Consider the following 23,441-nt stretch of genomic DNA (forward strand, 5'->3'; position numbering starts at 1 on the left):
GTTGGCTTCCTTTGTCGTGATTGTTGTTTCACCATCCCAGTGATAACATTCTCATGAACAACACATGAAACAACAGGCACTCATTAGTTGCAAGTATTGGCATTTGAAACCTTCAGTATAGTGGTTTTGTCACAGTAGATGGGTATAATTGTATCCACTTGACCTTAACAATAATATGCACAACATTCCTGGTTAATGTCATCTTATATTTGTATATTCATTGATCAAATTTAAAAACTTATTCATTTAAAAACTGAAGCCATACTGAAATTGTGATAAACACCTGTAATCTCTATTTAACAATGGAAAATCCTGTGTGAAATGTAACAATATTAATGACAATAATAGTTGCTACTCACCACATAGTGGAGATGCTGAGTCACAGATAGGCACAACAATAAGATTGTCAGAAAGTGAGCTTTCGGCCAACAAGGCCTTCGTCAAAAATAGACAACACACACACACACACACACACACACACACACACGCGCGCGCACATGCAAATGCAACTCTCTCTCTCTCTCTCTCTCTCTCTCTCTCTCTCTCTCTCTGACAACAGTCTGTGGCTGCTGAGGCCAGACTGCAAGCAGCAGTGTATTATGGGAGAGGGGGAGAGGCAGTTGTGATGAATGGCAACTAGTCCCAAATGTGTAAAAATGTAAAATGGGGACGAATAGGAAGATCAAATCTGTAATGTTTGGATACAGTGTTACTAATTACACAGTCAAATCATTTAAATATCTGGGCATAACATTGCAAAGCGATATGAGGTGGAACAAGCATGTGAGAACTGTGGTAGGGAATGCAAATGGTTGAATTCCACTTATTGAGAGAATTTTAGGAAAGAGTGATTTACCTGTAAAGCAGACTGCATATGGGTTGCTGGTGTGACATATTCTTGAGTACTGCTTGAGTATTTGGGGTCCGTACCAGGTCAGATTGAAGAAAGACATTGAAGCAATTCAGAGGTAGGCCGCTAGATTTGTTACCAAGGGGTTTGAACAGCAATTAAGTGTTATAGAGATGCTTCACGAACTCAAATGGGAATCCCTGGAGGGAAGGTCATGTTCTTTTTGAGAAACCCTATTGAGAAAACATAGAGAACTGACATTTGAAGCTAACTGGTGAAGGATTTTGCTGTAACCAACATACATTGCACCTAAGATACATGAAATTAGGGCCCATATGGAGGCATTGAGAGAGTCATTTTTCCCCACTCTATTTGTGAATGTAACGAAAGGAATTGACAGGTAGTGGTACAGCTTACCCACTGCCATGCACCATATGGTGGTATCTGTGTAGATGTAGGTTTAGGCAACGAGGTGGTGGGGGTAAGGGGGAGGCTGTGGTGGGGAGGGGGAGGGATAGCAGGGTGGGGGTGGGGGACAGTAAAGTGCAGCTTGTGCGAGCATGCAGAGACGAGGTAGAGAGAGGGTAGGGCAGCTAGGTGCAGTTGGGAGGTTAAATGAAGGGTGTCAGGGGGGAGGGAGAGGGGGGATAGTGGAAAAGGAGGGAAGTAAAAAGACTGAGGGTGTCTTGGTGGAATAGAGGGCTGTGTAGTACTGGAATGGGAACAGGGAAGAGGCTAGATGGGTAAGGACAATGACTACTGAAGACTGAGGACAGGAGCATTACGGGAACATAGCATATGCACCATGTAATAAAAAGTATGCGGACACGTGGCTGAAAATGACTTACAAGTTTGTGGCGCACTTCTTCGGTAATGCTGAAATTCAATATGGTGTTGGTCCACCCTGAGCCTTGATGACAGCTGCACTCTCACAGGCATACGTTCAATCAGGTGCTGGAAAGTTTCTTGGGGAATGGCAGCCCATTCTTCACAGAGTGCTGAAGTGAGGAGAGATATTGACGTTGGTCGGTGAGGCCTGGCATGAAGTTGGCATTTCGAAACATCCTAAAAGGTGTTCTGTAGGATTCAGGTCAGGACTCTGTGCAGGCCAGTACATTACACGGATGTTATTGTTGTGTAACCACTCTGCCACATTCCGTGCATTATGAACAGGTGCTTGATCGTGGTGAAAGGTGCAATCGCCATACCCGAATTGCTCGTCAACAGTGGGAACCAAGAAGGTGCTTAAAACATCAATGTAGGCCTGTGCTGTGATAGTACCATGCAAAACAACAAGGGGTGCAAGCCGCCTCCATGAAAAACATGACCACACCATAACACCACCGCCTCCGAACTTACTGTTGGCACTACACAAGCTGGCAGATGATGTTCACTGGACATTCGCCATACCCACACCCTGCCATCGGATCGCCATATTGTGCACCGTGATTCATTATTGCAACAACGTTTTTCCACTGTTCAACTATCCAACGTTTATGCTCCTTACACCAAGCGAGGCTTCATTTGGTATTTACCAGTGTGATACGTGGCTTATGAGCAGCCTCTCAACCATGAAATCCAAGTTTTCTCACCTCCCACCTACCTGTCATAGTACTTGCAGTGGATCCTGATGCAGTTTGGAATACCTGTGTGATGATCTGGATAGATATCTGCCTATTACAGATTACGACCCTCTTCAACAGTCAGCGTTCTCTGTCAGTCAGCAGATGAGGTTGGCCCTTACACTTTTGTGCTGTATGTGTCCCTTCACGTTCCACTTCACTATCACATCGGAAACAGTAGACCTAGGGATGTTTAGGAGTGTCGAAATCTCGCATACAGACGTATGACTCAAGTGATGCCCAATCACTTGTCCACGTTCGAAGTCCCGGAGTTCCGCGGAGCACCAAATTCTGCTCTCTTATGATGTCTAATGACTATTGAGGTCACTGAAATGGAGTACCTGGCAGTAGGTGACAGCACAATGCACCTAATATGAAACACATATATTTTTGGGGGTGTCCAGATACTTTTGATCACATAGTGTGTATTTTAGGGAGAGAGTTCTCACTTGTGCAATTCAGAAAAGCTGGTGTTGGTGGGAAGGACCCAGAAGACACAGGCTGTGAAGCAGTCATTGAAATGATGAATGTCATGTTGGGTGGTGTGCTAAGCGATGGGGTGGTCCAGCTGTTTCTTGGCGACAGTTTGTCGGTGGCCATTAGTGCAGACATACAGCTTCTTGGTTGTCATGCTCACATAGAATGCAGCACAGTTATTGCATTTTAGCTTGTAGATCACATAACTGATTTCACAGGCAGTCCTGCCTTTAATTGGATAGTTGATGTTTGTGACCATACTGGAGTAGTTGGTGGAGGGAGGATCTATGGGACGGGTCATGCATCTGTGCCTATAACGAGGATATGAGGCATGAGACAAGGTGTTGGGAGCAGGTGTTGGGCAGGGATGGACAAGGTTATTGTATAGGTTCGGTGAGCAGTGGAGTACCACTGAGGGAGCGCTGGGAAGAGTGCTGGGTAGGAGATTCCTAATTTCAGGGCACAACAAGAGGTAGTCAAAACCCTGGGGGAGGATGCGATTCACTTGCTCCTGTCCTGAGCGGTAATGAGTAATAAGGGGAATGCTCCTCTGTGGCCGGATGGTGGGATTTTGGGAAATGGTGGGTGACTGGTGAGATAAGGCACAGGGAGATCTGTTTTTGTACAAGGTTGGGAGGGTAATTATGGGTTGTGAAGACTTCAGTGATACCTTTGGTATATTTCGAGAGGGACTGCTCGTCACTACAGATGCAACAGCCATGGGTGACTCGGCTGTATGGAAGGGGCTTCTTGTGTGGGATGGGTGGCAACTGTTGAAGTGGAGGTGTTGCTGTAACCTCTCTTTACTATAAAGAAGATACATCAGTTTTCAGACAGGCACGATCAAAAAGCACTCACATATAGCTTTCATCCACAGCCTTCATCAGTAAAGAGATACACACACACACACACACACACACACACACACACACACACACACACAAACACAAACACAAACACACACACCTCACGCACACATGACTCCCGAGTCCAGCATCTTGAGCCAGAATGCATTGGCATTAGAGTTGGCAGTTGTGTGCTTGAGTTGTGCTTGCTTGCTTGTGTGTGTGTGTGTGTGTGTGTGTGTGTGTGTGTGTCTCACTTTACTAATAAAAGCTGTGGCTGAAAGCTATATGTGAGTGTCTTTCAATTGTGCCTTTCTGCAACTTTACATGTCTTTTTTACGGTAAGTAGCAATCTATCTTTTCCTAAATTGTTGATATTCCCACATGTAGTTTCCATTGTTTGATTGTAATCTCTCTTTCTGTGAGTTGTGTGTTTAGCACAGTTCCCCCATTTTTTGAGGTTCACTCAGTGGTAGGTTACTGGGTTGGTGATGGGTAACTTCATGTTCTGGGTGCTGTGCACCAGACTATGCCGGCTTACAGGATGAAATGTGGTATTTACTGCTGTTGTACTTATAAACAATAATAAAATATATATTACACAAGTGAACTATGTCGTATTATTCTGTATGGTATGTCATTACCATATTGTCCATAGAATATAGACGCTCTTCATTGTGCCCAAAAGAAACTTGATGTTTGCTTTTTAAATATTCATCCAAGCTGTTAAATGGGACAAAGTCCATTAGGCCTGACCTTGAGTATTCTGTTGTTGTTCAGTCACTAACAAAGTACCATTCTGTTTTTATATACTGAGAGCATGGAATGACCTCTCTGAAGCGAAAGCTACAAAAAGGTATTCAGTTGTTATCCTGTTTATCTTACTGTGTGATGTAATGTGGTTCAAACTATTAACAATGTCTTTGCACGTTCAGTGCCAGACATGAACTTTCAAATTGAATTGTTTACATTTATTTACTTTTACCACTGACAGTAGGATTTCCAATGGACTTCTGGACATAGACTTGGAAATGATAGTGCTTAGAAAATACCTTGTGCATCACTACTTGGTACCATTCCTTCTGCTTACCCTCAGTTCCCAATTAATCTTCAGGTAGCGTACGTGTGCTTACCATACTTGCAATAAACATTTTTCTTCAGATGGCGTCCTTATGCTTATGATAATTTTGACTCTGCACTCACCTTACTTGATAACCTTATCCACTTCTGCTCATAAATATATTTAAAAAAAATCTTCAGCAGCATGTACATCCCACCTTGTCTGACCACGTAAATCAGCTGGAGGTTATTTATTTCTCAAAACAATATTCCTTTCATCATTAAGGTTATGCTTTTTAATCTTTCCTTGACAACGAAAATGGAAACTCTACGTTGTTTCCTTGACAACAGTTTAAAATACATAAATCATCTATAAATAACACTTATTTGCTCTTTATTTTTGAGTTTACATTGATACTTCTCATCAGTAAGGTACTTTCAAAATAATACCTATTTGTATTTCTGAACAGTGGAAAGTTCAGGAGGGAATAACAACAATAAGGAAAGATCTGCCCACCAGGTGGCAGTAGGAGAACACACATTTAATGGTATTATAGTTTGTAAGCTTTTGGAGTCAGTGGCTCATTCTTCTGGCAGAAGGGTTGAAGGGGAAGGAATAGGGGCTAAGGAAAAGGACTGGTGAGGTATAGGAAAAGGGGTGGAGTTCAGAAAGGTCGTCCAGAACCACGGATCACAGGAGATGGGATGAGAAGGAAAGACTGAATGAACAGTCATGAACACTAAGGCTCCCAACACACTTCCCTGGCTGATGATGGCTCTCCATCGAAGATAACATGCTGCATCCTCACTTCCAAAAACTCCTCAGTCCAGTCACAGATTTCACTTGATACACCAAATGATCGTACTTTTGATAGTAAGTGTAGTAGTGGCACTAAACCACAACACTTTTTGGAAATTAAGAAATACTGCATCTAACTGACTGGCGTGGCCCAAAGCTTGCAGTACGTTATGTGAGAAAAATGTGAGCTGGGTTTCACATGATTGATATTTTCGGAATCAATGCTATTTGGCATGGAGGAGGTCATTCTGTTTGAGATATCTTATTATGTATGACCTCAGATTGTGTTCTAAGATTCTACAACAGATAGATGTCAATGATATTGGGGAGTAGTTTTACAGGTCACTTCTACTACCCTTCTTGTAAAGAGGTGTGACTTATGCTTTCTTCCTACTCTGGGCATAATTTTTTGTTTGAGGGATCTACAATAGATTATAATCACAAGAGGGGCTAATCCAGCTGCAAATTCAGTGTAGAATCTAATTGGGATTCCATTTGGCCCTGGAGATTTGTTCAGTTTTAATGATTTCAGCTGTTTGTCAACAGCTCAATCACTAACACTTAAGTCACTCATCTTTTCAGTGGCATGAGGATTGAATTGTGATAGTTCTCCTGGATTTTCCTTTTTAAAGGAACAATTGAAAACAGAGTTAAGCATTTCAGCGTTTTCTTTGCTACCCTCAATTTCAGTTCCTGTCTTATTCGCGGGTGTCTGGATACTAAATTTGATGCCACCAAAAGCCTTTACATACAACCAGAACTTCTTTTGGTTTTGTGAAAGATTATTTGACAATATTTTGCTGCAATCGTCATTGAATGCTTCATGCATTATTTTCTTGACAGCCAAATGTGTTTCATTCAACATCTATCTATCTATAGCCCTATGCTTTGTTTTACACCTATTATGCAGTAGTCTCTGTTTCTTCAGAAGTTTTTTAGTGTGGCTGTATACCATAGAGTATCCTTCCCATTATGAACTGATCTTCTGGGTATGGGCAAGACTTAGTATTGGGGGTAGGCATTACATGGTAATTGGATCCTTCTATTGGCCATCAGACTCACCTCCTGATGTAACTGGAAAATTTGGAGAAAACCCCAGTTTGCTCATATGTAAGTTCCCCAGCCATTCTGTAATCATTGGTGGAGACTTTAATGATCAACAATCAGTTGGGAAGATTGTGGTTTTGTGAGTGGTTGGCGGGACAAGACATCCTGTGGAACATTACTAAATGACTCTTCTGCAAACTACAAGAGCAGGCAGTTCAGAACTCCACTCATGATCGAAATGTAACAGATGTAATGGCAACAAATAGATCTGACCTCTTTGAGGATGTCCACATCGAAACTGGCATCAGTGACTATTGTGCATTTGTGGCAACAATGATTACCAAAGTACAAAGGACAACTAGAACATGTAGGGAAAGATATATATGCTCAGTAAACTAGATAAAAAAACAGTTGTTCATATCTCAATGAAGAACTTGAAACTTTCAACACTGAACAGGATCATGTAGATGAACTATGGCCCAAGTTTAAAAGAGTAGTTGGCCATGCACTGGATAGTATAATCATAAGCAAGAGGATGGGGATGGGGCATTTTCCTAAGATTGGTGCCTGTTTATCCTGGACGTACTAGTATGTATGCATTAATGTGAGTTAATATAGTAAAAAAAGCCCGAAGCAGAAATAGCAGTGTACTGTCTGTATTTGCCATGTTAAAAACAACTTTTGTTCTTAAATGTGATACACTCTCCATGTGTATGAGGTGTAATTTTCATTTAATTATTTTTTTCAGGCCACTGATTGAGGATAAGCATGTAGAGGATCAGGCTGCTGCACCTGTGCATACTACTGAAACCCTGGCTGTTCATGTAGCTGTGGCTGAGTCAGTGGCTTCAGCAGTACCCACCGAACCAGCTGAAAGTGTTGATGGTGTCCCTCAGGCGGATAAAGATGTGACTGCTGCTCCAGCTTTGCTAGAGCAAGCTTACAGAAGTTCTGATGTGAAACCACCTTCACCTCCAAAAATCCTTGAATCTGTTGAAAATAAAGAAGATAAAATACATTCAATTGATGCAGATGCTGGCTTTTCTCATCAGACAGCCATAAATTTACCTGATGCTGGAGAACCAGTCACTGATCATGCAGAAGCAAAAGGAATATCACTGATGACAGACAATGACAAAACAAAAACTGAGCCATCTGCAGCCAGAACCAGCCGACGACGCGCTTCTGTAGGTATTGCTTCCCATAAAAGAACTAAATCATTTATAATATGTAAGCCCACTGTTTTCATTTAAATATATAACAGTGGCCATTAGACTCTAGAAATGTTCTGAGGTTTTAATAGCCTGACATCAGAGCAGCCTCTCTTGTGTTTTTTCTTCCCTTCCGCATTCTCCATCTCCTATCCTTCCTCTGCTTCCTCCATGTTTGAGATTCCTCTGTGTTTCTTCTTCCTACCTGTGTGCATGCAATGGCTGGCCCACGTGATTGACATGTAACAGGTAATTGGGTAATGCATAATTCCCAGCCCCAGATCGACAGGTAGGATTCGCATGTATCCCCTGGTACAGGCCAAGCCCAGGGAGAAGTGAATACCTAAGCTGTTACCTTCCCAAATTGCCAATTGGTCCCTCTGTCTAGAGTGCGGGAAGTGTTGTGACCTGAGGTGTGAACAAGCACGTAAGGTAGATGAGCCCCTCCCTCCCCGCAATGAGCTGATTACCATCTCAGTTTACACCCACTAAACTTAAACGGAATGAGATTAAATATTTAAAGAATCTCCCAGCTGCAGCTCAGTTCCTCATGGTATCACATAGTGAAGAGGTCAGTCCTTCTCTATGGTTAATCTGTTTACTATTCAGGTAGGTGTTGATGCAATTGGAGACCATGTGAAATCTGGCTCTCATTTACGTAATAGAACTTTGCTTTTGGAAACAAATTGTGATTTTCAAGACGGACAACTGAGTACAGCTTCGCTCGTCGACAGCTACCCCTTCGTGTTGAGGCTGATCTAATGCTGAATTGTTCACATAGTGTTATTCATACTCTAATGCTCAATGGTCTGACCCAGAGAGAAATACAAACTTGCGTCTCTGATCAGGGAGTCACTGCAGTCCATCAGGTAATGAAAAAGGTTGATACAACCTTAGTGCCTACATGCACTTTCTTCCTCATGTTTGGTAGAGTAGTGCATTCATTAAAGATCAAAGCAGACTATGAAGTCAGCACAGTCCAACTGTACATTCCAAACCCCCCTATGTGTTGCTACCAGTGTCAGCATTATAACCACACTCGCATATCATATAAAAACATGGCCAAATGTGGTACATGTGGTAGAGATGCTTACTAGAGTGATTGCCCGCCTCTTTCTCCCTGCTGTTTCATTTGCAATGCTGACCATGTAGCCTCATCGCGGGAATGTCCTGTGTATCTCAATGAGCGGGCCGTCCAGGAGATCCAGGTGAAAGTTCCTTACCCTGTTGCTTGCTTGTTGTTGGGAAGTCAAAAGCCCTGCATTTTACCACCTGGCACTTAAGTATCATCCTTGCTATGCCTCAATCCGTGGAGGACATGGCCATGCAGACTTGCAACCTCAAATTCAGCAGTACGGTTGTAAAATCGCCATAGCCACGGTAACATCTCCATCTCTTTCTCCTCCATATGCACAGCAAACCACCAAACTTCATCCCTGGCAGCAAAACCACCTGCTTCACAACCAGCAGGCCGGAAAGGACAAAAGGAACACTTCTGCAAAGACTTCTTAGATTCCTCCAGCTAACAAATGTCTGAGTCTTCATCTGCCATCCACAAAGGATCTGAGAAATCAAAGACAAATAGTCTTCTCCTTCCCCGACTCGGAGGTCCTATTCAGCAGTGTCGCTACATAATACCCTCACCCTGCCGACCTCCATTTCGCCGACGCGCATCACCTATCGGTTTTCTGTCCTGTAATCTACAGGCCGACCCAGAGAGAATGCCGACACCTCTATAGATCTCTAGGAACAGGATCCTCCAGGCTCTGTGCCCTGTAGAAGTGAGTGTTCAAAGATTGGCACTAAGCAGCCACGGAGGTGAAAACACTTCATTTGTTCCTCTCCCTCCTTACCCTGTCATGACTCTCCTCCAGTGGAACATTCCTGCCGTTAGAGCCAACAAGGAGGAATCACAGCATCTGCTTGTATTCTGTCTCAAGTCCTCGTGACTGTTTGACCTCTCGCATTTTCTTCTGGTCCACTTTTACCTTCCCCCAAAGGACGGCATTCCATCTCGGAGGGGGGGGGGGGGGGGGGGGGGGGGGTGTCAAGCTGCTCGTCCGGGATAATGTTCACACTGCCAAACCATCTCACTGCACACTCGGCTGCAAGCTGTTGCAGTTCACATTATCCTTTCTCACTTCATCTTCTCTCTTGTAATGTCTACATCCCTCCATCATTCATTGTCTTCGGGGCAGGCTACCTCCAGCTTATTGGTCACCATTTTTTGCTACTCAGTGACTTTAATGCGTACCATCCCCATTGGGGCACTTCCAGAACCTGTCCGAGAGGTGCCCTTATAGCTGACCTTCTCAATCAACCCAACCTCATTTGTCTTAACACTGGAGCACCGATGTTCCTTTCAGACGCCAAGCACAACTATTTCCATTTGGCCTCTTTTTCCGCACTGCCCAGCTTGCCTGTCATCTCAAGTGTTCCATCCTCTCTGACATGTACTCAAGCAACCATTTCCCATGTGCTATCCATTTGCTGACTCCTGCCCCACTCACACTATGTGATCAAAAGTATCCAGACATCTGGCTGAATATGACTTAAAAGTTCGTGGCACCCTCCATTGGGAATGCTGGAATTCAGTATGGTGTTGGCCCACCCTTAGCCTTGATGACAGCTTCCACTCTCGCAGGCATATGTTCAGTCAGGTGCTGGAAGGTTTCTTGGGAAATGGCAGACCTTTCTTCACAGAGTGCTGCAGTGAGGACAGATATCGATGTTGGTCGGTGAGGCCTAGGATGAAGTCAGCATTCCAAAATATCTCAGAGGTGTTCTATAGGGTTCAGGTCTGGACTCTGTGCAGGCCAGTCCATTACAGAGATGTTATTGTAGTGTAACCACTCCGCCACAGGCTGTGCATTTTGATTAGGTGCTCGATCGTGTTGTAAGACGCAATGTCGTTCCTGAATTGCTCATCAACAGTGGGAAGCCTACATCAATGTAGGCCTGTGCTGTGATAGTTCCATGGAAAACAACAAGGGGTGCAAGCCTCCTCTATAAAAAACACGACCACACCATAACACCACCGCCTCCGAATTTTACTGTTGGCACTACACACGCTGGCAAATGGCATTCCCTGGGCATTTGCCATACCCACACCCTGTCATCGGATCACCACATTGTGTACTGTGATTCGTCACTCCACACAACGTTTTTCCACTGTTCAAATGTCCAATGTTTATGCCCCTTACGCCAAGCAAGTCATTGTTTGCCATTTACCGGCGTGATGTCTGGCTTATGAGCACCCCCTTGACCATTAAATCCAAGTTTTCTCACCTACCACCTAACTGTCATAATACTTGCAGTGGATCCTGATGCAGTTTGGAATTTCTGTGTGATGGTCTGGATGGATGTCTGCCTATTACACATTACGACCTTCTTCAGCTCTTCAACTGTCAGCGATCTCTGTCAGTCAACAGACGATGTCGGCCTCTACTCTTTTGTCGTGTACTTGTCCCTTCACTATCACATCAGAAACAGTGGACCTAGAGATTTTTAGGAGTGTGGAAATCTCAGGTACAGACATATGACACAAGTGACACCCAATCAACTGACCATGTTTGAAGTCCTTGAGTTCTGCAGAGCTACACATTCTGACCTCTCCTGATGTCTAATGACTGCTGAGGTCACTTATAGGAAGTACCTTTCAGTAGGTGGCAGCACAATGCACCTAATACGAAAAACGTATGTTTTTGCGGTGTCCGGATACTTTGGATCACATAGTGTATGTTTAAACCAATTGACAGCTTTCTAAAGCCTACTGGGGTCTTTACTCCTCCCTGGTGACCTTCAACAAAAATTTCCCCATTTGTAATGTCTGGGTAGAATACCATATAAATGTTATCCTTACTGCTTCAGAATGTTCTCATCTTTACCGTGCTATGTCCCTTGGTGGACTGAGGGGTGCCAAGACTTGATTCATGTATGGAGATGTTGCTCTCTGCAATTTTAACTGTCATCCAATGATGGTGAACTGTATTTGCTATCAACAGATACATACACAGTGTTGTCATATTCTCCGGGATAGCAAAACAACTAGCTGGATTTCTTTTAGTATTTCTTTTAACGGTTTCATTTCCTCTTCTGTCATGTGGCAACTCCAAATGGCTCTCTGAGACCAAGGTCTGTTTCCAAATTTCTGGTCTGACCATAGCAGATAATGTCATTGTGGACCTTATTTCTATCTCCAACACCTTAGGCCGCAATTTTGCAGAGATTTAGAGCTCCACCCACAATCAGCCTGTCTTCCTCAATCAGAAATGAGCAGAGGAGACTTGAGTGATACCCTTCTCCTCTCAGAATCATGAATGCTACAGTGCTGCCTTTACTATGAGGGAGCTAGATCATGCCCTCACCTCACCCCAATCTTCCGTCCCAGGGCCAGACGATGTTCACATTCATATGTTGCAGCACCTTTCTCTTGCAAGCAGTCACCTTCTCCTTCATACACTATATGATCAAAAGTATCCGGACACGACCAAAAACATACTTTTTTCATATTAGGTGCATTGTGCTGCTAACTACTGCTAGGTTTCCATATCAGCGACCTCAGTAGCCGCTAGACATTGTGAGAGAGCAGAATAGGGCGTTTCGCGGAACTTGTGGACTTCGAACGTGGTCGGGTGTTTGGGTGTCACTTCTGTCATACGTCAGTTTGTAAGATTTCCACAGTCCTAAACATCCATAGGACCACTGTTTCTGATGTGATAGTGAAGTGGAAATGTGAATGGACACGTGCAGCACAAAAGTGTATATGCCGACCTCGTCTGTTGACTGACAGAGACCGCCGACAGTTGAAGAGGGTCATAATGTGTAATAGGCAGACATCTGTCCAGACCATCACACAGGAATTCCAGACTGCATCAGGATACACTGCAAGTACTATGACAGTTAGGCGGGAGGTGAGAAAACTTGGATTTCATGGTCGAGCGGCTGCTCATAAGCCACACATCACGCCGGCAAACGCCAGACGACATCTCGCTTGGTGTAAGAAGTGTAAACGTCAGACAATTGAACTTGTAAAAACATTGTGTTGAGTGACAGATCACGATACACAAAGTGGTGAACCAATGGCAGGTTGTGGGTATGGCAAATGTCTGGTGAACGTCATCTGCCAGTGTGTGTAGTGCCAACAGTAAAATTTGGAGGCGGTGGTGTTATGGTGTGGTCGTGGTTTTCATGGAGGGGGCTTGCACCGCTTGTTGTTTTGCATGACACTATCACAGCACAGGCCTACATTGATGTTTTAAGCACCTTCTTGCTTCCCACTGTTGAATAGCAATTTGGGGATGGCGATTGCATCTTTCAACACCATCAAGCACCAGTTCATAATGCACAGACTGTAGCAGAGTAGTTGCACGGCAATAACATCCTTGTAATGTACTGGCCTGCACAGAGTCCTGACCTGAATCCTGTAGAACACCTTTGGGATGTTTTGGAACACTGACTTCATGCCAGGCCCCACCGACTGACAGCGATACCTCTCCTCACTTCAGCACTCCATGAAGAATGGGCTGCCATTCCCAAAGAAACCTTCCAGCACCTGACTGAACATATGCCTGCAAGAATGGAAGCTGTCATCAAGGGCTAAGGGTGGTCTAACACCATATTGAATTCCAGCATTACCAATGGAGGGTGCCACAAACTTGTAAGTCATTTTCAGCCAGGTTTCCAGATACTTTTGATCACATAGTGTAGGTACAATCGCATTTGGGCAGATAGCATGTTTCCCAGGCACTGTCATAGCCATACCTAAGCCCAGTATGGACAAACTATTAAGTCTCCACACTCGTAAAATATGTGGAATCTAGGAATCCTACATACTAGGTTCGCTAGACAAACAATTCAAACAAACCGTATTAATGAGTTTTATCATAAAATGGAAAGAGACAATACTTAACTTTGACTATTACAAAGATGGGTATTAAGCAAAGAGTGAAATGCAAACTAAGAATTTTCTTTGGTGTAGACAATCCTAAGTTGCTGCTATATAGGTGCCTAATCTTTAAGCGACTACTCAAGTGGCTGTTTCCATTCAGTTGTGGCTCTTATGTCCTCTTCACATAGAGGGCACTGCTGTCGTGTTGTCATCCTGGAGAGGGGTCGGTCAGCGTGCTATTGGTTGACGTCTTCTCACGGCCATCTCTTCTCATTGTTCCTGACTGGCGTGCCGGAGTTTGACTTAACGCTGTAACATTTCTCCCTCCCAAAGCAATGGAGCATCATTGTATAAGGAGCCTTAGGGAAGGCAGGGGCATGGACACTCTGTGGGGCTGGAATCTGTGGCTGCAGGGGACGTCAGGCTTCTGGTTGTACACCCCCCGCCCTCCCCTTCCAGCCTTCGCTCTGGTGGAAATGTCCCCCAGAAAATGCCCAGAAGGGTATGCATCCACCTTCTGAGGCCCATACCCAGGTGTAGAAGGCGTCGGCTGGTGCGGCATAGGTGGATCCAGCTCCATCAATAGGACAAGAGGAAACGAAGGCTCTGGCTCCATGGAGTCATCCCATGGTGTCATGATGATGCCCTATGTTGGCTGCTGTGTCTGTGCAGTCCTCGGGATCCATGAATCTGGGGGAAGAGATACAGAAGGATCACCATGCACATGACAGTGGTGAATTTGATTGTGATGTCGGCGCTGCGATCTGACTGGGCCTGAAATGAGATCATGCATGAGGAGTTTGCTTTCAGATATTTCTCCAGCAGCTTAACTTTGTGCTACCTGCCATATTCTCTATGGTCGTGAAACCTTCACCACCTTGGCTTCGTGTGGTGGCCCATGTTCATCTTGGGCCTCGTTTGCTTCCTAAGGAAACTACTCTGGATTTGACCTATCGCTGCAAGTTTCTCCCTGTCGCCATTGGATAAGAAGCTGCCAGCAGCAAGTCGTATACTCTTAGCTCACTTATTTGTTACATAGTTTAATTCTTAATTTCTTTGCATGTTTTTTGGGTACTTGCATTGTTTAAGTCATACATTTTGGGCGTGTTATAGTATTTGAGAGTTGTAGCATCGCATTTTAGTTCCTGAATAGTGTAAAATCGCGTAGTCTCCTTCTGCCGCTGAGCAATGTGTCAGCAGTGCGCAAGTAGCAGCATAACTGCATTTACTAGGCAATCTTGTATTTTAATAACTGTTTACATTTTGTGTCGAATTGTTTGTGTTCTCTGTAGATTAGTTCAGATGTTCTTTGCACAACACTATTTTGCATGGATAGAGATTGCGACTGCTGTGTTCGGATGCAGGCTGAGTTGGCATCCCTTCGCTCCCAGCTTCGGGCAGTGTTGGCTTCGGTCACACAGCTTGAGGCTGTTGCCAGTGGGCATCACTGTGGGGGTCCGGACGGGGGTTTGTCGGGGACGGCCAGCTGGTCCCATGCATCCCCCGATCGGACTACGGCTGTAGCTGCCCGGGATACTGCCCATATTGAGGCTGACCCCTCACCCGTGGTAGAGTGGGAGGTCGTCTCGAGGTGTGGCAGGGGGCAAAAGACATTCCGGAGGGCTGAATGGAAGGCCTCTCCAGTTTGTCTGACTAGCCGGTTTCAGGCTCTGTGTCCGGCTGATACTGATCTTTGGCCGGATATGGCTGCTTGTCCTGTTCCAGAGGTTGCCCCTCAGTCTGCAAGATCCGGGCAGTCGCAGGGGGTGGGCTTACTGGTAGGCGGGAGCTCCAACATCAGGTGTGTAATGGGGCCCATTAGGGATATGGCTGCTAGGCAGGGGAAGAAAACCAATGTGCACTCCGTGTGCATTCCGGGGGGGAGTCATTCCAGATGTGGAAAGGGCCCTTCTGGATGCCATGAAGGGTACAGGGTGAACCTATCTGCAGGTGGACGCTCATGTCGGCACCAATCATGTGTGTCGCTATGGATCGGAGGAAATCCTCGCTGGCTTCCGGCGGCTATCTGATTTGGTGAAGACTGCCAGTCTCGCTAGTGGGATGAAAGCAGAGCTCACCATCTGCAGCATCGTCGACAGGACTGACTGCGGACCTTTGGTACAGAACTGAGTGGAGGGTCTGAATCAGAGGCTGAGACGGTTCTGCGACCGTGTGGGCTGCAGATTCCTTGACTTGCGCTATTGGGTGGTGGGGTTTTGGGTTCCGTTGGATAGGTCAGGAGTCCACTACACCCAACAGTCGGCTACACGGGTAGCAGGGGCTGTGTGGCATGGACTGGGCATTTTTTTTTTTTAGGTTAGATGGCCTCGGGCAAGTACAGAAAGGGCAACAGCCTCAAAGGGTGCAGGGCAAAGTCAGGACATGTGGGGACCAAGCAGCAATCGGTATTGTAATTGTAAACTGTTGAAGCTGCGTTGGTAAAGTACCAGAAGTTCAAGTGCTGATAGAAAGCACCGAAGCTGAAATCGTTGTAGGTACAGAAAGCTGGCTGAAGCCAGAGATAAATTCTGCCGAAATTTTTACAAAGGCACAGACGGTGTTTAGAAAGGATGGATTGCATGCAACCGGTGGTGGCGTGTTTGTCGCTGTTAGTAGTAGTTTATCCTGTAGTGAAACAGAAGTGGATACTTCCTGTGAATTATTATGGGTGGAGGTTATACTCAACAACCGAGCTAGGTTAATAATTGGCTCCTTTTACCGACCTTACGACTTGGCAGCATTAGTGGCAGAACAACTGAGAGAAAATCTGGAATACATTTCACATAAATTTCCTCAGCATGTTATAGTCTTAGGTGGAGATTTCAATTTACCAGATATAGACTGGGACACTCGGATGTTTAGGATGGGTGGTAGGGACAGAGCACTGAGTGACATTATACTGAGTGCACTATCCGAAAATTACCTCGAGCAATTAAACAGAGAACCGACTCGTGGAGATAACATCTTGGACCTACTGATAACAAACAGACCCGAACTTTACGACTCTGTAAGCGCAGGACAGGGAATCAGTGATCATAAGGCCGTTGCAACATCCCTGAATAAGGAAGTAAATAGGAATATAAAAAAAGGGAGGAAGGTTTATCTGTTTAGCAAGAGTAATAGGAGGCAGATTTCAGACTACCTAACAGATCAAAACGAAAATTTCTGTTCCGACACTGACAATGTTGAGTGTTTAGGGAAAAAGTTCAAGGCAATAGTAAAATGCGTTTTAGACAGGTATGTGCCAGGTGAAACTGAGAGGGACGGGAAAAACCCACCATGGTTCAGCAACAAAGTTAGGAAACTACTGCAAAAGCAAAGAGAGCTTCACTGCAAGTTTAAACGCAGCCAAAACCTCTCAGACAAACAGAAGCCAAATGATGTCAAAGTTAGTGTAAGGAGGGCAATGTGTGAAGTGTTCAGTGAATTCGAAAGTAAAATTCTATGTACCGACTTGACAGAAAATCCTAGGAAGTTCTGGTCTTACATTAAATTAAATCAGTAAGTGGATCGAAACAGAATATCCAGACACTCTGGGATGATGATAGCATTGAAACAGAGGATGACATGCATAAAGCTGAAATACTAAACACCTTTTCCCAAAGCCGTTTCACAGAGGAAAACCGCACTGCAGTTACTTCTCTAAATCCTTGCACGAACAAAAAAATGGCTGACATCGAAATAAGTGTCCAAGGAATAGAAAAGCAACTGAAATCACTCAACAGACGAAAGTCCACTGGTCCTGCCAGGATACCAATTCGATTCTACACAGAATACGTGAAAGAACTTGCCCGCTTCTAACAGCCGTGTACCGCAAGTCTCTAGAGGAACGGAAGGTTCCAAATGATTGGAAAAGAGCACAGGTAGTCCCAGTTTTCAAGAAAGGTCATCGAACAGATGAGCAAAACTACAGGCCTATATCTCTGACATCGATCTGTTGTAGAACTTTAGAACATGTTTTTTGCTCGCGTATCATGTCATTTCTGGAAACCCAGAATCTACTCTGTAGGAATCAACATGGATTCCAGAAACAGCGATCGTGTGAGACCCAACTCGCTTTATTTGTTCATGAGACCCAGAAAATATTAGATACAGGCTCCCAGGTAGATGCCATTTTCCTTGACTTCTGGAAGACGTTTGATACAGTTCCGCATTGTCGCCTGATAAACAAAGTAAGAGCCTACGGGATATCAGACCAGCTGTGTGGCTGGATTGAAGAGTTTTTAGCAAACAGAACACAGCATGTTGTTCTCAATGGAGAGGCATCTACAGACATTAAAGTAACCTTTGGTGTACCACAGGGGAGTGTTATGGGACCATTGCTTTTCACAATATATATAAGTGACCTGGAATGAGATTTTCACTCTGCAGCGGAGTGTGCGCTGATATGAAACTTCCTGGCAGATTAAAACTGTGTGCCCGACTGAGACTCGAACTCGGGACCTTTGCCTTTCGCGGGCAAGTGCTCTACCATCTGAGCTACCGAAGCACGACTCATGCCCGGTCCTCACAGCTTTACTTCTGCCAGTATCTCGTCTCCTACCTTCCAAACTTTACAGAAGCTCTCCTGCGAACCTTGCAGAACTAGCACTCCTGAAAGAAAGGATACTGCGGAGACATGGCTTAGCCACAGCCTTGGGGATGTTTCCAGAATGAGATTTTCACTCTGCAGCGGACTTGTAGTTCTGCAAGGTTCGCAGGAGAGCTTCTGTAAAGTTTAGAAGGTAGGAGACGAGATACTGGCAGAAGTAAAGCTGTGAGGACCGGGCGTGAGTCGTGCTTCGGTAGCTCAGATGGTAGAGCACTTGCCCGCGAAAGGCAAAGGTGCCGAGTTCGAGTCTCGGTCGGGCACACAGTTTTAATCTGCCAGGAAGTTTCATATAAATGATCTAGTAGATAGTGTCGGAAGTTCCATGCGGATTTTCGCGGATGATGCTGTAGTATAGAGAGAAGTTGCAGCATTAGAAAATTGCAGCAAAATGCAGGGAGATCCGCAGCAGATAGGCACTTGGTGCAGGGAGTGGCAACTGACCCTTAACATAGACAAATGTAATGTATTGCGAATACATAGAAAGATGGATCCTTTATTGTATGATTATATGATAGCGGAACAAACACTGGTAGCAGTTACTTCTGTAAAATATCTAGGAGTATGTATATGGAACGATTTGAAGTGGAATGATCATATAAAATTAATTGTTGGTAAGGCGGGTGCCAGGTTGAGATTCATTGGGAGAGTCCTTAGAAAATGTAGTCCGTCAACAAAGGAGGTGCCTTACAAAACACTCGTTCGGCCTATACTTGAGTATTGCTCATCAATGTGGAATCCGTACCAGGTCAGGTTCAGAGAGGAGATAGAGAAGATCCAAAGAAGAGTGGCGCGTTTCGTCACTGGGTTATTTGGTAAGCATGATAGCGTTACGGAGATGTTTAGCAAACTCAAGTGGCAGACTCTGCAAGAGAGACGCTCTGCATCGCGGTGTAGTTTGCTGTCCAGGTTTCGAGCGGGTGTGTTTCTGGATGAGGTATCGCATATATTGCTTCCCCCAACTTATACCTCCCGAGTAGATCACGAATGTAAAATTAGAGAGATTCAAGCACTCACGGAGGCTTTCCGGCAGTCATTCTTCCCGCGAACCATACGTGAGTGGAACAGGAAAGGGGGGTAATGACAGTGGCACGTAAAGTGCCCTCCGCCACACACCGTTGGGTGGCTTGTGGAGTATAAATGTAGATGTAGACCTTTGCACGAAACTTAGCAATAGCTCCTTTATGTACACTGATGGCTCTAAGATTGACTGTGATGTTGGGTGTGCCTTCGTCATTGGCACCTACAGTTTTTGGTATCAGCTTCTGGTCAAAATTTATAGCAGAACTCTTTGCTCTGTATCAGGCCATTCAGTACATATGACAATGCAGGATTTTCCATTGTGTTACATGCTCCAATTGCCTCAGTGCCTTCAGAGCCTCTGAGAGCTGTAAACAACCCACCACTTAGTGCAACAAGTCCAAGTAAGCTTCCACTTGTTCACTATTGAGGGAGCCACTATGGTGTTTGTGTGGTTTCCTGGTCACTTTGGCGTGATGGGAAATGAGGGTGCTGACATTGCTGCCAAGGCTGCAGTCCTACCTTGGGCCGCTTGCTCTTCCATTCTTTCCAATGATCTCTGTGTTGCTGCCTTTCGGCAGGTGGTGTCCCTTTAGGATCACCATTTTGGGGAATTATACCTCTTCCAGCAACTTGCCCAACCCTCTCTCGGCTATCTCGCTGTGAGGAGATCATTTTAGCTATGTTGCATATTGGTCATTGTTGTTTATCCATCATGGGCACTGTCAGTTTAGCCGTAATCATTTATTAGGTGGTGATCCCCAACTTCATGTTCATAGACGTTAACCTTTGACAGTGTGCCAATTCCTGACCAAAAGCTTTTTTTTGAACCAATTATGTTCTAGTGTCTGTTTGCCATGTAAGTTATCGGCCGTTTTAGTGAATGATGCTTGAGCTGTCGACTACATTTTACTTTTTATCTGTTGTAGTAATGTGGAAAGGACGTATATTCCTTAGCTCGGGACCTTCGTTGCCTCTGTGGCACATTTTGTTTACCTTTCTCCGAGAGGAAGTTCTTGTTTATAGCTGTCTTTCCTTCCATTGATTGGGCTCAACATGTATCCACTTTTAAATTTTTCTTCTTAGTGTTCTAAGGTTATGACATGGACACAAATGACATCAGTTGTTTTTGCGCAAAACAAAACAGAAATAAATATTAATAGTTGCTAATGAAATTAAATTTTGTTTGTGGATTGTCTCTATACTATCTTCTAAGATAATATCACACAGAAGTGCTTGGAAATGTCAGTGGTATACCTGTGAACTGACAGACTGCTGGAGGTAGTGGTGGAACTGCAAACAGCAAAGTTCAGAGCAAGGTGGTTACCAGTGAGCTCATGACCAGCTCAGGTGTATGCAAAAATGATGTCTTGGTTCGTGAAGGGTAATAACGCTCCAATCGGAAACCAGTACGAAGCACAAACCTTCGACAGCTAAATGTAAAGTATTCAAAGTAAGGCATTGAAATGTAGCTGGGTTGACTGAATGATATATGATGTATAGCTTCATAAATTACTGGAGAATGATTGTCAGGCTGCCCAGTGCAAGCGCCATGCACAGGGAGTATTGTACAGGGTGTATACGTCCCGGGAGATCCGGGAAAAACCCAGGAATTTTTTCATCCGGGAGAAAACCGGGAAAAACCCGGGAATTTTTTAGAATTCCAGGAACTTTTCCTTGTTTTAGTTACCAGTTAAATTTTTGTGATTTTGACTGGTAAGAACCAATACTCCAGCGAAGGATATTACTGTATCCCACTTCTACAGAATAATGCTGCAGCAAAAAAAACATGAACGAGAGAAAAAAAAACGAAAATAGAACTTAAGTCGCAAAGGAAATGCGTCATATAAAACAACTGCTGATACTGCCAACCAAAGTGTGTCAAAGGCTTTGGGAAGAATATGCAGTGCTTCCTAACAACAATTTGCCTCCGATGAGCGTGACATGACGGCTGTTTACATTTGATTCATTTGAGCAGTTGCGGGCGGGCTCTTGCGCATGTGCAGTTGAGTCGCCTATGAGTAGTACCTTCTCCCGCTTCTGGCTACAGATTTGTGGCTGGGAACCACTATCTAAATTGCTCCGGTTCGGAAATATCGTAGATCCAGGGCTGATGCGCAGAGCAGTCTGAGTTGCAGTGGGGAGGTGGGTAGTCTCCACATGAGTTGTGTTTACGTTTAGTGATTTTGCTGTTTCCTCTTCGTTTATTGCTCTCACATTAAATGAAAACAAAAGCAGATTTCTGTGGCCGGGAGCTACCAAATGAATTAAAATACGTTCGCGTAATTATGGAAGGCTAAATAAAATATGTTGTCAGTTTCAGGTTTTACTTCCACCTTTCTGACAGTCAAGCATTAATCACCTTGCAGAACAATGAAGTTATTTTTGTCGGTTTGCTAAAGAGATTTGGCTTTTATTAATATTTTGCGCTGAGGCAGTCAATTTATTTGAAACGAAGTGTTTAATTTCACACTGTTGGCTAGTTTCAACTGTTCGCTGCATTTCAAGTGCACGTTTTCCATCTTCTAGCTCGTATGGGATTATGCCATAATAGAGAACCAAACATGAGATAATACAGTACCGGTACTCAAGAAAATTTACATCTGAATCCGGGCATACGATTGTGCACTTTAAGCCGAATTATGCGTTTTAGTATAGTTCATGATATTCTGATGCTCCTAAAGTATCCTTTGATGTCTTGTTTCTTTTATGACATAATGCAAGATTTTTCAATATTTTACATGTACGAACACACGGGCTTCCTGCGTCATCGTAGCTGCGCAGGTGCAATGACACCTGTTATCTGGCGCTCTCTGGCAACTGCTGAAACGAACCAATTTCTAACAGGTCATGGGAAAAATATTGTGAATGGTTGTTTGAAAAGTGTTACTTTCAAAGTAAATTTCCTTTTATGCAAGATGAACTACGTGCGAGAATGTACGATGAATTTCTTAAATCACAGAGCGTTTGACTCTCATTTAAAAGTCCGATATTTGAGGATGACCATCTAGAAGAATTTCGTGCCCAGAAGATCAGACATTTACGTTGTTATTAAAAATTTTACTGGCACATTTGTGTGATGTATCTTAAAGTGTAACACATGCAAAATGATCAACATTATATGTGGAAACTTAGCTTCTCTTGCAGCTTATTAATCTTAGAGACCAATATTATTTGTGAAAGTTTTGTTTTTCTTCTAGTAAAACTATGTATATTAATTTAAACCATTAACTTTTCTTTTTGTGTGTTTGCGCTACTTAAGAGTGATCTTGCTATTGGTTGACTACACTACGTGTCCTGTGCTGTCATCAGCTGCCAAGATCACGTGACATGAGCTATGACTGGCTTACAAAAGCGCGTCGCAATCTCGATTTCATTGCTTCAGAAAGTAACATGCAGTGTTTGGTGGAATTCTAATTTATACCTCCTTAGAACGAAGAAATGCAGCGTTCATGTTGCTGCAATCAAAGATCTTTCCAAAATGTGGTTTTTTTTCCCCTGGGATTCGTTTTTTAAAGTGCCGGCAAATTCTACGTCTGTGTATAAAACCATAAACATTCTAAGGATTGATAAGTTTTACAGTGTTGAGGAAAAGTATACTGTCATTAAACATGGAAAAAGTGTATTTTCACCCAGGAGAAAGTGTATTTTCAACCGGGAAATCCGGGAATTTTTTTTCCTTGTCCACGTATACACCCTGTTTACGATGATGTCAACTTGGACACCTCTAAGTCCTCTTCTTTTTCTTCTTCTTCTTAGTCTTCTTTTTCCAGGATTAATTTCAGTCATCTCTTGCAAATAAATTTTATTATGCTTTACCGGTTTCAACAAATTAATTTGTCATCTTCAGAAGCCTACAAAATTAGGGATATCATAAATCTTTAGACCTTGGCTGTACATTTATGTGAAGTATAAATAGTATTTTATATTATAGAAACTTATTTAGTCCATCAGACATCAACATTTCCTTCGTAGAAGGATAATGTCGTAGTATGTTCAGAAATTTACATAGTTAGGTTGTATATGCTCCAGG

At 43.9% G+C, this 23,441-nt stretch overlaps 1 protein-coding gene across 1 annotated transcript in view; it reads left to right on the forward strand.

Annotated features, from left to right (window-relative positions):
• The window catches only part of LOC124622184 (meiotic recombination protein REC8 homolog), a 380,857-nt gene that overhangs the window by 136,840 nt on the left and 220,576 nt on the right, over positions 1-23,441 (forward strand). Inside the window, exon 7 of the mRNA XM_047147832.1 lies at positions 7,448-7,886. Coding sequence (XP_047003788.1) covers positions 7,448-7,886 — 439 coding nt within the window. The remainder of the gene's footprint in view (positions 1-7,447; positions 7,887-23,441) is intronic.

This window comes from Schistocerca americana, chromosome 1, assembly GCF_021461395.2.
Source record: "Schistocerca americana isolate TAMUIC-IGC-003095 chromosome 1, iqSchAmer2.1, whole genome shotgun sequence".
NCBI lineage: Eukaryota > Metazoa > Arthropoda > Insecta > Orthoptera > Acrididae > Schistocerca > Schistocerca americana.